Source organism: Nyctereutes procyonoides, unplaced genomic scaffold, assembly GCF_905146905.1.
Source record: "Nyctereutes procyonoides isolate TBG_1078 unplaced genomic scaffold, NYPRO_anot_genome, whole genome shotgun sequence".
NCBI lineage: Eukaryota > Metazoa > Chordata > Mammalia > Carnivora > Canidae > Nyctereutes > Nyctereutes procyonoides.
This window is the reverse complement of record NW_026575024.1, coordinates 25,824,155-25,840,178: the sequence shown is the minus strand read 5'-3', so window position 1 is coordinate 25,840,178 and position 16,024 is coordinate 25,824,155. Positions and strand designations below refer to the sequence as shown.

Genomic DNA, 16,024 nt, shown 5'->3' with positions numbered 1-16,024 from the left:
TTTTTGGGCACCCCTGTCTTTTAAGTGCCCAAGAGCGATCATTTTAGGTGAATGATTCCATTGTCAATCACCTTTGGGAGTTGGTTCTTCTGTAAGTAGATTCTGTGACTTAACAGAGAAGGAAATGAAAAGGCAGTCTTTGCTAGTGGTTACCCCGTCTATGAGCAGCCAGACACTTGACCAGTGCTGGTCTAGTTTTATAATCTCACCTAGCATTATATGATCTATAGGTGCCCTTTTTACAGATTAGTGAAGATTCCAGGATTAAACAGGAAGTCTTCTAAAATCTTTTTTTTTTCCTAAGATTGAATTATTTTAGGTGCTAGTAAGCTAATAGGGGCAGAGGGAGAGAGAATCCTGAAGCAAATTCCCAGTTGAGCACGGAGCCCTACCTACCTGGGGATTGATCCCAGGACCCTGAGGTCATGACCTGAGCAGAAAAATCAAGTCAGCCGCTCAACCGATTGAGCCACCCAGATGCCCCATAAACAGTAATTCTTGTGTGCAGGAGTTGAATACAGATGCACAACTCCCAAGTTCATGTAATTTTGAGAAAGGAGCATAAGGGCTTCTCCTCTATCTTAATAATCCAGTACCTTCCAGAAGAAGGCAACACACTAATGCTTTTGGGGGAAAAATGTTTGGTTTGGGCTAACTTGGATTTTAGTTTTCCCTTCAATCTGCAGGTGCCAGCTGCCACTGACAGGTAGCATGGGATCTGCTGCCGACTGTTGGCAGCCCTGCTGACACCCTACCTCTTTCTCCCATTACCTGGGGAGATTCTGGGGGGAGCCATTGCTGATCCAGAGCTCTTCCCTAGCTTAACCACCTCATTCACTTCTGTTGATGGGAGGTGATCTCTCAAGTCTACTTCTCTTGGCCCTTGGTCTGAAACCCTATGCCTCTTGTCACCAAAGGCCATGTGCTTATCCTCTCTTGCTTCCAGGTCCGAACCCGAAATAACACCAGTGCCTCCAGCCGGGAGAGGCACAGGCTCTCCCTACGTGCCACCCGAGGCCGGCAGGGCCGCAATCACGTGGATGAGTCCCCCGTGGAGTTATCAGCTACCAGGGTTGGTTCCTCAGATAACCCCCAGTCTCTTAAGTGGAAGATCTACCTCTCTCTCACTGTGCCACCAAGAGTAGCTGGTGTATAACCTCCATCCGATCTTCACTCTTATCACCTTTTTAGGATCTTGCCTTTCCTTTCTTTCCTGGGTGCCTGGTAAGCCTCTCTTAAGTCTGATGACCTCTCTCCTGGCCTGATCCTGGATGGAATTCGGGTGGGAATCGGCAAATTCCTTGCTGACTGGGTTCCTGCTCCTCGGGAATGAGCTGGAAACTACCAACTACTCAACTGTTTTGTCTCCCTGGTATCTTCTTTGAACTGTCTTGAGGCAACCCCAGTGGTTACTGCAATTCTCCACTCCTGTGGCAAGTCTGGGAACACAGTAAGCATATAAGGAAACCAGCGGCCTTCTCTGAGCTCGGAGCTTCTTGGCATCCCTCATCGTTATTCTGCCTTTGTCCCTGATTCTGTCTCTGTTCTGATGAAAGTTGCTTTTTCCCACCACTTGAGGGATACTCTTCGTTCCTGGAAAACCATCCTTGCTGGTCTCCTTTCTATTCAACTTAACATCGCTACTGTTTCTGCTTGCCTGGGAAGCAACTAGGGGGGTTCCACTAGTCTCTGGTCACCTAGGTGGTTTGCTGTGGCTTACGTTCTGTGTCCTTCTGTTCACAGTCCCTGAGGCGGCGTACAGTATCCTTGGCAGGCACACCGTGGCCATCCCCAGGCAGCCCCTACCTCACCATTGACCTCACAGATGACGACGTGGTGCCCCAGAGCAGCAGCACTCCCTACACCCGCCTAGCCCAGGACAGCCAGCAGGAGGGCTTGGAGTCCCCGCAGGTGGATGCAGAGGGTAGAGATGCTGACAGCGTGGAGTATCAGGTACCACTGTAGGAACAGCTACATAATAAGGAAGAAGTGGGTATTCCTCCTTTTGGGGGAGGGTCACTATTATAAAAGATTGTGTTCATCATATGTTACATACAGTTGTAGACTAGTTATTTTTATTAGGAACTAGAGTTGCTTCACTTATGTCTATAATCCACTGTATTACATAATCCATATTGTGTATTGTTCATGATTAGCCAATTGGGTGTGCTTGCTTTACTCCAGCTTTCCTGCATATGTATGTATAATGTATGTATGTATGTACGTATGTAAGTATGTATCACCTAGAAATCTTCCTACTTACTGTAGTTCTATGTTAACAACTTGTTTTTTCATGGGCATCTCCTATATTATGGCAAGCTTTTTGTGTTCAAATGTCCAAAATTTCTTTTTTGCTTTTAAATGGTTTTGGAATGTCCTGTTTGGCCTGTGGTGGGAGTACCCAGGTGATTGTCATTATGTTATTTGATCTTATTTCCTGTGAGTTTTTTGTTTATATTGTTCACTCTCAGATACTAAGTTAAATGTTACAAGTGAAATGTTACAAATCCCATAAAATCCCATATTTCTATCAAAAAAACCAAACTGATCCCTTATATTCAAGGTGTCCTTACTCATGGTTTTTATCATGTTAAAGTAATGCCCCAAGTTTAACCCTGAGGCATTGGGGTATGGAGGATTTTTTTTCTTGCTTGGTTCAGGCCATCGATCTCATTGGGATTCCTTCATGTGGTTTTTCTTCCAGGATGGGAAGGAGTTTGGAATAGGGGACCTCGTATGGGGAAAGATCAAGGGCTTCTCCTGGTGGCCTGCCATGGTCGTGTCATGGAAGGCTACCTCCAAGCGCCAGGCCATGTCTGGCATGCGGTGGGTCCAGTGGTTTGGTGATGGCAAGTTCTCTGAGGTGAGTCCAGGGCAAGACACATGAGTCTCATGGGGCACAGACCCACAGTGTTTTGTACCCTTCCTTTTACACTTCACTCTTTAAGATGAACAGCCTGTGTCTGCTTTCTCTAGATGTTTGAGGCTGTTTGAATCCTATCTATAGAGGACAAAAATTTGTTAACTGGCTTAAACTGATACATAGTCTCAGGCCCAGATATCAATCTATCCTTATAGGAGACAAAGGGCTGGAAAGTTCTCTGAAGCCACTTGTGGCCACTTGTGCTCTGTTGGTTTTTCCTTCTCTGGGGCAGAGTCCCCAGAAGGAATTCCTGAGCAGTCAGGAACAGTCATGAGGACTCAAAAAAAAAAACAAAAAAAACAAAAAAAAACAAAAAACAAACAAACAAACAGACTCAAAGGTCCTCCTTGGAGACAGATAGGATGGTATCTGCCTCTGAGAGATGTGGGGAGGGGGTCATGCCTGGTGGGCCTATGGCCACTTGGTGATAGTTAAGAAAAAAAAAAGTGGGATCCTTGGGTGGCGCAGCGGTTTGGCGCCTGCCTTTGGCCCAGGGCGCGATCCTGGAGACCCGGGATCGAATCCCACATCGGGCTCCCGGTGCATGGAGCCTGCTTCTCCCTCTGCCTGTGTCTCTGCCTCTCTCTCTCTCTCTGTGACTATCATAAATAAATTAAAAAAAAAAAAAAAGAAAAAGAAAAAAAAAAGTTCAGTGGAGTACTGATTTCAAAGTCTGTTGATTATTTGTATTAACCTTTCTATTTATTAAGATGTATTTATGCGGGGGCAGGCCAGAGGAAGAGAGAGCCTACGCAGATTTTGTGCAGAAAGCCTGACACAGGGCTCAATCTCATGACCCTGAGATAACCTGAGCCAAAACAGTGTCAGATGAGTAACCAATTAGGCTACCCAGGTTTTACAACCTTTTCTTTTGATATTAACCATTTTGATTTCTTTCTTGAGTGTATGGAGTAGGAGTTCTGTTTGTTGGGCATGAATCTGGCGGTTTGATTCTTACACCCTGTCCAAGGAACATTCTGAGATATCAGCTTGTGCTAAGAACATATGCAGGCAATACTTTGCCTGTGATGGTTTCTTTTCGAAATGCTAGTCCAACCTTCCACAGGCCCTGAGGTTTGACGAAGAACAGCAGCAAGATGGTTTGGGATATAGGCCTACCCAGTACATCTGTGGGATTTGGCCTTTAAATCAAGGTTCATTCTTTTCCATGATTTGAGCTTCCTCAGTGTCATTTGCTGTAAACATGCTGAAATTCCCAAAGGGTGAGTGAGATAAATGGAAGGAACTTGGAGTCAGCATGGTAGGTGAATCAGATGGATATACTCTTCTTTTTGGCCAGCAGAGGGAGTAGGATGAAAAATGTCCTGGGCCTTTGCTCTCTCTGCAGCATCTAACTGCAGGGATGTAGGCCCTGAGTTCTGTGAAATGAAGGAACATGAATTGTTTGTAATTGCTTTGGCCCAGTGAGACCTAAAATGAACTGGGTCTGATGAAGTGTGTGGCTGTTACCGTAAGAGGATGGGATTGCATTGCAGGTCCTGGTGCTTGGCTACAACACTGCATTAGAGCAGTTTAGTGCTGGGAATGGAACTTGCATTTCAGTGTACAACCATGCTGATCCCCAGTTTCTTATAAACGGTGGCAACAGCCCCTTGAGGTGCAAAACACCTTGGCATGAGAATAAGCATGCAGTGTTGAGAAGACATCATATGTCTTTTCAGAGTTAATCAGCACCCTCCAACACTAGTTTCATCTACTGGCAGGCTGATTTGTTAATATATGGCCAAGGGACATGGGGCCTGAGACTTGTGGAAGATGGGTACTGAGCTCCAATGGAAGGCACATACCAACAAATCCTAATAACTAAAAATTGATTACTCTGGGCCAAGCATTATTCTCTAAACATATTCATTAAATCAATTCTGTTAATGGCACCTGGGTGTCTCAGTGATTGAGTGTTGAGTGTCTGCCTTTGGCTCAGATCATGATCCTGGAATCCTGGGAGCAAGTTCTGCATCAGGCTCCTCCAGGAAGCCTGCTTCTTCCTCTATGTCTCTGCCTTTCTCTGTGTATTTCTCGTGAATAAATAAATAAAATCTTAAAAAAAATAATTCTGTTCATAGAAGGTTAAATCACAGTCCTACTCATGAGGGAGGAAAGAACATGTGCAAAAGCATCCATGTCAGGGCGTCTACTCTGAATTTTAAGACGGGCCCATACCAGGGACCATGTGGGTCATTTGTACTTTTAGAAAATAACACAAATACAGGGTGTAGTTGATTGCATCTTTTTGGAGTATTCTATTTTCTCACATATGGACTATCATATTCACCATACGTCTGGTATAAGGTTTGTCAGGTGGGGCACTATTTCTGTTTTCTACTTATTCTTCCTATCTTTTTAGTCTGTGAACTTGAACTCCAGGAATAAACCTGGGAGAGACCCTAGGTGTTCAGACACCAGCTGTAAATGGATGCTGATGATGGCTGTCTCTTTTAGGTGTCTGCAGATAAGCTGGTGGCCCTGGGGCTGTTCAGCCAGCACTTTAACCTGGCAACCTTCAATAAGCTGGTGTCTTACAGGAAAGCCATGTACCATGCATTGGAGGTAACACTGTAGTAGGTGGGGAGGGCTTTGCCACAAGAACAGAATTGGAGCAGAAGCCAGCTCAGGCTACAGTGTGGGCAATGATAGCACAGGGGAGCTTCCAGGGAGGAAGTGTATGCAAACATGACAAGAACCCATGGACTAGGAAATGAAAGGAAGGTGTTTGAGACTTTCCTGGAGGAATTTCCATGTCTACTGAAAGGGAAGAGGAGCATTGGAAGGCAGGAGTCAATATATTCAGATTTGTAAATGAGCTTCTTCAGAGCCTCATAGTCTTTTCCTTTTCGAGTGGTGTGATTTGAGGTCGAGTGGAGAGGGCAGAGGCCAACTGCCTCCTCATTGTCTGGGGTTCCATCAGGCTCCATCACTCCCTCTACGTTGATTTGGAGATGAAATGATCCGTGGCCTTGTTGCGGTATTTATGAGCCATCCTTGGTGTTCAGTTAGACTCGTGAAACTTCCTGGTCCTCTGTAATCATGCCCCCCCCCCGGGCCTGCCCCACTATCATTGGGTAAATAAAACCAGAAATCTGAAGCTTCTCTTGGCAGTGATGGTGGCTTTGGTGCTGGCTGATGGTTTCTCCAAATCTAAAAGTGACAGAGCTAATGCTGATCCTCTGCCCTTTGAGAGGGGGCTGAGCCCTCAAGTCCCTACAGGAAAGAGATTTGGTATCTCCGTGGGGAGATGTAATTCCCCCTCCATGGCTGCCTGCCTATGTCTCTAGACTCAGGCCCCTCCTCCTGTCACATACCAGAGCTCAGGACAGCTGCTGGGCTCTGAAAGGGACCAGTGTAAGGAAGAATGCAGGCCCCAGCTGCGGGAAGCCCTAGGTGTGGTCTGGCAAGCACCCGTCCCTCCTATTCATCATAGCCTGTCTATCTCCACAGAAAGCCAGGGTACGGGCTGGCAAAACCTTCCCCAGCAACCCTGGAGACTCGTTGGAGGACCAGCTGAAGCCCATGTTAGAGTGGGCCCACGGGGGTTTTAAGCCCACTGGGATCGAGGGCCTCAAGCCCAACAACAAGCAACCAGGTGGGACTGGGACCCTGGGCAGCAACCACAGTCCACTGCTGGTGGGGGGACCTCTTGGTAGATGCAGCTGGCCCCTGCTGATGCCCACCCTACCCCAGCATTCCAGCAATCTGTCAGCTCTGGAGCTCTTCCACCCACTGAACCCTCAAGGATGCTGGAAAAGCAAACAGCCCAGCCTTTTCCAGGTCCCCCGGTCACTTTTCCTGCTAAAGGTCAAGTACATGTCATTGGGATTCAATCTGTTGTGAAAACTTAAGTAAACACAAGGCCCAGATGGAATCTTGACTAGTGCCCCACCCCACCCCCCTTTTTAAAGGAAAAGGTAATTAAGCTATGCTCACTGGAGAAAACCTGGAAAGTATTAGACCCTTTCCAAACCCCAGAAACCATTTCCATTGGGAAGGAGGCATCATCCATTCTAATGGGTTTTACCAGGACTATATTTTCTCTATTATAAAGAGAAGTGTAGTTTCTTCACATTGTCCCTGTGGAAATCCCAGGTGCCTGAAATCCAGGATTTGTCTTAACGATTCACACATTTAACATAGTATTTTTCTGTTTTTGTTTTGTTTCCCTCCTTCACCCACAAATAAGTGGTTAATAAGTCGAAGGTGCGTCGTACAGGCAGTGGGAACTTAGAATCAAGGAAATACGGTATTCCCTTCCCATATTTTGACTCTGCACTATTTTCTCTGCACTTTTCTTTCGATTTCTTGCATAGACAGTGGTCACTGGGAAAGAATCCAATCTGTTAAAAAGTGAACTTGAGCCCTCACCCACCCCTTCACTCCCAACCCTCACAATGACCTCTCAAGTTAACATTGCTGGTGTGCACATCCTTCCAGTATTTTCTCTACACTAGTTGGATTCTTGCTTTCCCTTTCTCAATTCTAATACCGTATGCGCTGTCAAATGTAATATGTCACTAAGGGGTCCTTATGATTTCTAATGTTTGTAATTTTCTTTAACCATGTTTCTATGACATTTACAGAATGGTTAAAAATATAGTGGGAAGTTATAGAAATAGATAAACAGTGATCACGTAATGTTTTAACTTTTTTTCTGGTAACATTAAAAAGTACTGAAAAATAGGTGAAATTAGTATAAGTTATATATTTAACTTCATCCAATATTTCCATCCTTTTAGCATTTCTAACAGCCTGTATGCAAATTATGAGATTTTTACATTTTCTCTTTATTTATTTATTTATTTTTATTTTTATTTTTTTTTTACATTTTCTCTTTAGAGGAGTTTTCAGAATCTGTCTTTCGACATGTCTTAGGATGTCTAAATTTTGATGCTAAATTTTCATTAGAAATATTGGATATCTATTTTTATAGATGTCCCAAGTTCCAAATGAGCCAGTGGATTGGCTCCATTTGCAGTTTTTGAGTTTAGATCTAGGTTAAATGTAAAATGCAGTCATCTGGTTACACAAGTCACATTTCAAGTGCTCAGTCACAACACATGGCTCTCAGCTTGCGTGCTGGGCATCATAGACCAAGCTTATTCTAATTTTCCTTGTGCTGAGTCTATGACGATGTATTCTTTTGCACCCATCACTGTTTAAAACCCCTAGTGTGGGATTGTGAAATCAGTCACCATCAGAGTTGTCCCCAAAGAGGCTGTAGGACAACGAGTGTGGACTTATGTTAGGGTACAGGTGCAGCTGGCCCCTGGTCATGGCCTTGTCCTCTCCTAGGCTCCTGTTTTCCCCGTACCCCTTCCCCCGCTGCCATCTCCTTACCTTCCACAGAGAACAAGACTCGAAGACGCACAGCTGACGACTCAACTGCCTCAGACTATTGCCCCCCACCCAAGCGCCTGAAGACAAATTGCTATAATAACGGCAAAGACCGAGGAGAGGAAGACCAGAGTCGAGGTGATCATTGGGGCAATGAGGAGGCTGGAGGAATGATGCCACCAGCTATCGGGCAGGGTGTGTGGCATTCCTGACGAGTATGTCTAACCCCCTGTCACACCTTCTCTTTTCTCAACAGAACAAATGGTTTTGGATGTTAGCAACAACAAGAGTAACCTGGAAGGTAACATGGTCTCCCTTGTATTTGGTCTCTGCTGCTTATATATATTTTTTAAGATTTTTATTTTATTTATTCATGAAAGACATGGTGGGGGGGTCAGACACAGGCAGAGGGAGAAGCAGGCTCCCCAATGCGGGTCCCGAGACTCCAGGATCACGCCCTGGGCCAAAGGCAGGCGCTAAACTGCTGAGCCACCCAGGGATCCCTCTGCTACTTATTTGAGGGTTGCTCAAACTTTGCCTTGGCCTGCTTGACTGCCCCGTGGGAGTTTAACCCACAGCTCTGTGCCATGGCCTTGGGCTAGGCTGTGGATATCTTAGTTGTTACATTTAGTAGAATGGGTTGTCTGGTTTTCACTGAGGCTGATCCTTCCCCTGTGAATGAGCAAGTGGGGTTGGGGAGGCTTGGCCCCAGAATACCCCAAACCTGAAACCACGATCTGTTACAACCTGAGCCTTCCTCAGACAAGAAGTGGAACAGGCTTTGAGGTGCAAGGTAGACACACTTCACCACTGTTACTCTGTTAAGTGAACCCTGGTATGTTTGTACTGGGTGGGAATTAGCCACTGGAATGGAGATTCTGCCCGGAACGTGTATCATGGAATTCAGAATGTGTAAGGACAGATGGACTCTCCCTTGCTTCCTCAGCCTGATGTCCTTTAGTTAACAAATATTTATCAAGAGGTTATCTCAGTGCTGGGTAGGAAAACAGCATAGCTCCTAGCACAGGGAACTCTGGAGAAAGCTCATGTTTAGAGAAGTCCTTGTTGGACCTGAAAACCTTGACCCATATCCTCCCATTCCCCAAGACTCCTCCATCTCTTTTCCCTGGCTTGGGAGAATTGGTCTCAGACATTTTTAAAAATTAGTTAATTTTTAAAGATTTTACTTATTTAAAACAGTGAGAGAGAGCATGCCAGAATGTGGGCAAAGGGAGAGGGAGAAGCAGATTCTCTGCTGAGCAGGGAGCCTCAGATGGGTGCTCGATCCCAGTGAGGTCCTTGGAATCACAGCCTGAGCCACAGGCAGACACCCAACTGACCAAGCCACTCAGGTGCCCCTTAGGTATTTTTTTAAAAAAGATTTTGTTTATTTATTCATGAGAGACAGAGAGAGGGGCAGAGACACAGGCAGAGGGAGAAGCAGGCTCCGTGCAGGGAGCCCGATGTGGAACTCCATCCCAGGTCTCCAGGATCAGGCTCTGGGCTGAAGGTGGGCGCTAAAGTGCTGAGCCATCCGGGCTGCCCCCCTTAGGCATTTTTAAAATAAGATTTATTGATGTGTTTTGGAGAGAGCCAGAGAGGGGAAGCGAGGGTCCCAGTGAGAGAGCAAGAGGGAGAGTGAATCTCCAGCAGACTCTGCTGAGAGCAGAGCCCAACAAAGGCCTCTATTCCACAACCCGGAGATCACATGACCTGAGCCAAAACCAAGAGTTGAGCTTAACCTACTGCCACCCAGGGACCTGGATCTCAGGTTTCTCAATGGCCCTACCCACATGATCAGTGCTGTGGCTCAGTCCTGACCTGCTAGTGTGAGGTCGAGACAATATCCTAATAGGAAGGGACCTGTGTTCTCAAATTGCATTCAACTGCTATGAGTAAGGTTGGTGCAGGCAACTCTTAATCACGAGGACACCAGCAAATTGGCATCACCAGAAATTTTCCACGTCTATCTCAAAGATTTTCATACCAGGTCCTCTGGAGCTTATCCCTGGGCTAGGTGGCACTTGCTCAGTGTCCTGCCCCGTGTCTTCCTAGTTGGCCATGCCTTCTTATTAGACAGTGCGTTTGCATATCTTGCGAGACCTCCTGCCCTGGGCTCTCTTTTGGCCTTTCTATCTATCTGAATGAAGCATTGCTGAAAGGAACAAAGTGTGAGGAATCCTTGTTATTTTGCCAGCTTACAATAACTATTCAAAAGCAGTTAGACTCAAAAGTTTCAGCCCTAGTGTTGTGGTCATAATTGTTGCAAGCTGTATCCCTATCTTTCTTACAGATAGCTGTTTGTCCTGTGGTAGGAAAAACCCCGTGTCCTTCCACCCTCTCTTTGAGGGTGGCCTCTGCCAGACATGCCGGGTAAGTGGTAATCCCGCCCTGGGCTTTCCTGCCCTTTCCCTGTACTCCTCTGTACTTTTCCCCAGAAAAAGGCACCCATGTGTATGTCATTTGTCCGTGCCCGGGCAGGCTCAAGTGGAGTGCTGAGGCTCGGGAGCTGGACTGGGGAGGCCATCCTACAGTGGGAAGCAGAGCCCAGCTGGGGGCCCTGGAAAGTGTCAGTGGCTGCATCCTTGGGCCATAGCCAGTGAGGTGCTGGTCCCTGCAGGTCCCTGTCTCTGATTTCACGGGTGTTTCTCTTGGGCTGCCAGGACCGGTTCCTCGAGCTGTTCTACATGTATGATGATGATGGTTATCAGTCCTATTGCACCGTGTGCTGTGAAGGTCGTGAGCTGCTCCTCTGCAGCAACACTAGCTGCTGCCGGTGAGCATGGGTGTGGGCCCCATGGGCCAGATCTGCTGCCGAGAGGGATCCCAGGCATGGAGCTGGGTCCAAGCCAGTATTCCCCAGGGCTGAGGTCCTCGAGTACTTTTTTTTAAAAATATTTTATTTATTCATTCATGAGAGACAGAGAGAGAGAGAGAAGCAGAGACACAGGCAGAGGGAGAAGCAGGCTCCATGCAGGGAGCCCAACGTGGGACTCGATCCAGGTCTCCAGGATCAGGCCCCAGGCTGCAGGCGGCGCTAAACCGCTGCGCCACCTGGGCTGCCCGGTCCTCGAGTACTTAAAGTGGAACTGGGATGTAGGGATGGACTTAAAAAACTTAGATCCCTGAGGGCAGGGAAGGACCCCTAGAGATGGTCAGATTCTGGGGATGCTTTGGGAAACTTGTCTGTGCCACAGCATGGGCTGAGGGCCCTTTGGTATCCAAGCAAAAGATTAGTGTCCCCCAGATCCCGACACAGGGCCTTTCCAGCCCATGGTGAGGAGCAACTGGGACCTGAAGGTTTGTCAACAGTCTGTTGACATCTCTGTCATTGGTGGTGGTGGCAGGGGAGCTGCTTGACTGAGGTGACCCTCTTTCTTGCTCCCGAGCACAGGTGCTTCTGTGTGGAGTGCCTGGAGGTCCTGGTGGGCACGGGCACGGCAGCAGATGCCAAGCTGCAGGAGCCCTGGAGCTGCTACATGTGCCTCCCGCAGCGCTGTCATGGTGTCCTGCGGCGCCGGAAGGACTGGAACGTGCGCTTGCAGGCCTTCTTCACCAGCGACGTGGGGCTCGAATACGTAAGCCACAGGCTTCTTTCTCCCAGCACCACCTACCCCCAGAACTTCCGGGGTCTGGAGCATGCTGGATGTGTTGGAAAGAGTTAATGGAAAAGATCCATTTTACAAATGAGCATCTGAGAGCCTCAGACCACATCCTCTGTATGGTGTCAGGCGTCTCCAGTATTCTTCCTCCCCTTTGTGGCCTCTCATTATATTGGATTTTCAAGGGCCTTTTTGAGACAATGGTTATAGAACTAAACTAAGCCTTAGCCTTAGGGGAACCGAAGAGGAAAAGGAAGCCTGTGGCTTATTCTTAAATCTTGGTGGGAGTGGATTTTCCTGAGCTCCTGCCTGCAGTTGGTGGAGGGAGGCTCCAGGTCATTCCTGAGTAGGGTATTGTGTTTTTGTGTGTGTGTGCGCGCATCTGTATCAAAGTTGCATCTGTGTTCACGTCTAAGGGTAGAATGGCCATTCTGTGCCGGAGCTCTCCAGGGGATCCTAGCTAGGAAGTTGCAGAGCACAGGGTTTGTGACCCTCAGGAAGATCAGCCCACCCCACCTCCCCTCCTCCAGGGGTTGAATCTACCCCCTGCACCTTGACCTCCGTGACCTCCTTCTTTAACCTGGCAGGAAGCCCCCAAGTTATACCCTGCGATTCCCGCAGCCCGAAGGCGGCCCATTCGAGTCTTATCCCTGTTTGATGGAATTGCAACAGGTGAGTTTGGAGTTCACCTAGGGATGCTCGCTCACCTGCTCCAGGTGTCCTGTCATCAAAGCCAGGAAAGACCCCTGGGATGACCTCTTGGTCACTTGTTCTGAGAACACCACTGCCTCCTTGTTTCTTTCCTGAATCCTCTCCACCATTTCACCTACCTGGCCCTCTTTTGGGGCTTTTTAAAAGACAGGTATATTTTAGCTGTGTTATACTTTTTATTAGGTGCAAGTATCTTAGGAAATGATTTTCCTGTTCTATAAGCCTAGATCCATTGGAGCTGAATTAGGCAGCTCTAATCTGGTTTCCTCCCATTTCCCTCAGGTCCCCAGGTAGTGAATAAGCATAGTCAACATGCATGCTGCCTCTGGGGGATTTGTCTGATATAACTCATTTACCCCTCAAAACTACTCTGTAATGTATCGTTAGGAACATCTCTATATTACCAGAGCAGGAAGCAGTAGAATGAGGTGCTCTGCACTTCGCAGCATTTGTACTTAATGTGTATACTTTGGTGTCTCAATTCCTAAATCCCTGACAGCCTTAATGGCTCCTCCATGTCATTACTGATAGCTTGTTTTCCCCCACTCTGTTGGGTCTTAAAGACCTACTTGTGTTGGTGCAGATCACACATAGTAGGACTGAGCCTTGTCCATGCCACCAGGCTTTGAGGTTGTTTTCTAAACATGTTTTTGGTGAAGATTCCTGTCTGTGTGTCTGTGTTTGACTGTGCTGGGTGGTAGGTGCTGGGGCCTTGGCTCTGTGCCTGTCCGTTTTACTAGATCCTGGTAGTCAGTTTTACTGGTTATCCGTATATTTTCTTGATGAAACTCTGCAATCCTGGGGCCTAGTGTACTCAGCAAATGATTTCTGTGCTATCTGCATGGGTTCCCTTGAGGATGACCATGTCCTTGGTGGGTCTGCTTTGAGCTCTGGAGATGGCTTAGAATCAATGGAAGTAGGGTGCCCAGGGAGGACAATCCTGATGCACTTTCTGTCCCCTGACCCCCTATAGGGTACTTGGTCCTCAAAGAATTGGGCATCAAAGTGGAGAAATACGTTGCTTCGGAAGTGTGTGAAGAATCCATCGCGGTTGGAACTGTGAAGCATGAGGGCAACATCAAATATGTGAATGACGTCAGGAATATCACGAAGAGAAATGTGAGGCAGCCTGCACTCCCGCTCACTCTTCCCTCATGCATGCCCTCACCCCACCCCCACACATCCCCATAGCCATGTGGTCCCCTTCCCCATGCCCAGGGCTGTGGTAGAAGAGCAACCTGGGTTTCATCCAGCTGTAGTGCCACAATCCACAATTAGGTAAATTATTCAGAATGATTTAGATCTTTTAGAATCTGGAGCATTGGGTTGTCTTGGGTCAGCAGTGGAATTGGGGAGACTTGAGTGACCAATTTAGATTTTATAAGAGCATCTTCTTCGAGCCTGCTTCTCCCTCTGCCTGTGTCTCTGCATCTCTCTCTCTCTCTCTCTCTCTCTCTCTCTCTCTCATGAATAAATAAAATCTTTAAAAAAAAAAACAAACTTTTTTTTTCTCCTTTAAAGTAGGCTTCACACCCAACCTGGGGCACGTACTCACCATCTTGAGGCTGAGTTTTATATTCCACCACCTGAGCTCTAGAAGTGGGTTTTCTTTTTCTTAAAAAAATTTTATTTATTCATGAAGGACACCAAGAGGCAGAGACGTAGGCAGAGGAAGGAGCAGATTTTCTGCAGGGACCCTGCTATGGGACTCCATCCTAGGGCTTTCAGATCATTCCCTGAGCTTAAAGCAGGAATTCAACCACTAAGCTAAGCAGGTGTCCCGAAGTGGGTTTTCTTGATAGGTATCTGTGACCTAGGCTGTATTCCTTTATTGTCACCCCACTAAGAGTGCCTTCCCTAAGAGTGATTGTTTTTCTCTCACAGATTGAAGAATGGGGCCCCTTTGACTTGGTGATTGGTGGAAGCCCATGCAATGATCTCTCAAATGTGAACCCTGCCAGGAAAGGCCTGTATGGTGAGCATCCCTTCTTTCTGGTGGCCCTAAGAGCTCCTATGTCACCTGAGTCCAGAGGAGACCTGATCTGAGAAGGAACTATTTGTTTCTGACAATGTTACCTGATGGTTCTACCCTTGTCCGTTTTAAATTCTGTCCCCAGAGATATTAATAAATTCTGCACTGCTGATGCCTATGTCCTTGGTCAATCCAGAGGACTACAAGAAGGACTATAGGATGTCAGCTTAGTAGAGTGTCAGCTGTAGTCAGGTGATCACTGGGAACCCATTGGTCTCAATACGGAGGGGTGGACTGAATGAAGGGTCTTAACTTGTCTCTGCCAATCTTCTTTTGTGTGCTCAGAGGGTACAGGCCGGCTCTTCTTTGAGTTCTACCACCTGCTGAATTACACACGCCCCAAGGAGGGTGATGACCGGCCCTTTTTCTGGATGTTTGAGAATGTGGTAGCCATGAAGGTGGGCGACAAGAGGGACATCTCTCGCTTCCTGGAGGTGAGGGGACCTAGGGTCCTGTTTGTAATGGATGGGAAGGCCCTGTTGGCACTGGGGCATGATTGGGTGTTTCATCCTTTGGGTGTGATTTCTGAGGTCTTAATGGAGGTTACGGCTAAACTCCAAACACATGCAGTCATGTGGGTTGATTGTTTTTATTTTATTTTATTTTATTTTATTAATTTATTGATTGATTGATTGATTGATTGTTTCTAGTGTATGGAAAATATTTGATATCTAACCTCACCCTGAACCCACTGAAGTCAGATGATGAAATCCTCATCTACTTTTGGGGCTTTAGGAGATTTGTCCAAACTTTTACTCTAGGGAGGTTTTTTTTTTTTTTTTTTTTTTTTTTTTTTTCCACATTCCTGTGATGAGAACCTCTGCTTAGGGGCTGCAGTCGATTCATTATGAAGCATTATCATCAAGCTTTATAGTAAATACTTTTTCTACATTTCACTCATTTTCTTCGAAACTTAAATACCTAAGTTCTGCTAGAGAGGTTATGGAACAGGCTGTGTGAACCTGGCAGATGGCTGTCAGAAGCCACATTTTGTCAACACTACATTTCTGCAGCCAGAATTCCCAACTTGACAGATTTCAATTCTGAATTGCTTTTTACTACCTGTATATATCACATTGTAATTATCTGTCAGGTCTGAGGATATATCTTCTCTCAGAACCTGCAGGTCCAATCTTATCTCTAACACACCATTAATATCAGGGTACTAGCGGTGTCTTATAGCCAGATTCCTTTTTTTTTAAAAAGGATTTTATTTATTCATGACAGACACACAGAGAGAGAGAGAGAGAGAGAGAGAGAGAGGCAGAGACACAGGCAGAAGGAGAAGCAGGCTTCATGCAGGGAGTCTGACCTGGGACTTGATCCTGGGTCTACCAGGATCATACCCCAGGCCAAAGGCGACGGCCAAACCTCTGGGCCATCGGGGCTGCCCTATAGCCAGATTCCTGA

General features: G+C 46.8%; 1 protein-coding gene across 5 annotated transcripts in view; it reads left to right on the top strand.

Annotated features, from left to right (window-relative positions):
- Positions 1–16,024, top strand: part of DNMT3B (DNA methyltransferase 3 beta) — a 44,455-nt gene that overhangs the window by 21,411 nt on the left and 7,020 nt on the right. For 2 of the 5 annotated variants that reach the window (XM_055299826.1, XM_055299818.1), the window contains exons 5-18: positions 947–1,072; positions 1,744–1,953; positions 2,705–2,863; positions 5,384–5,491; positions 6,380–6,524; positions 8,282–8,407; positions 8,526–8,570; positions 10,563–10,642; positions 10,933–11,045; positions 11,664–11,847; positions 12,459–12,543; positions 13,556–13,701; positions 14,467–14,557; positions 14,900–15,048. In XM_055299826.1, coding sequence (XP_055155801.1) covers positions 947–1,072; positions 1,744–1,953; positions 2,705–2,863; positions 5,384–5,491; positions 6,380–6,524; positions 8,282–8,407; positions 8,526–8,570; positions 10,563–10,642; positions 10,933–11,045; positions 11,664–11,847; positions 12,459–12,543; positions 13,556–13,701; positions 14,467–14,557; positions 14,900–15,048 — 1,767 coding nt within the window. Of the gene's footprint in view, positions 1–946; positions 1,073–1,743; positions 1,954–2,704; positions 2,864–5,383; positions 5,492–6,379; positions 6,525–7,118; positions 7,179–8,281; positions 8,408–8,525; positions 8,571–10,562; positions 10,643–10,932; positions 11,046–11,663; positions 11,848–12,458; positions 12,544–13,555; positions 13,702–14,466; positions 14,558–14,899; positions 15,049–16,024 lie in introns of all 5 variants that reach the window. The other 3 variants (XM_055299830.1, XM_055299824.1, XM_055299840.1) reach the window with 2 other exon arrangements.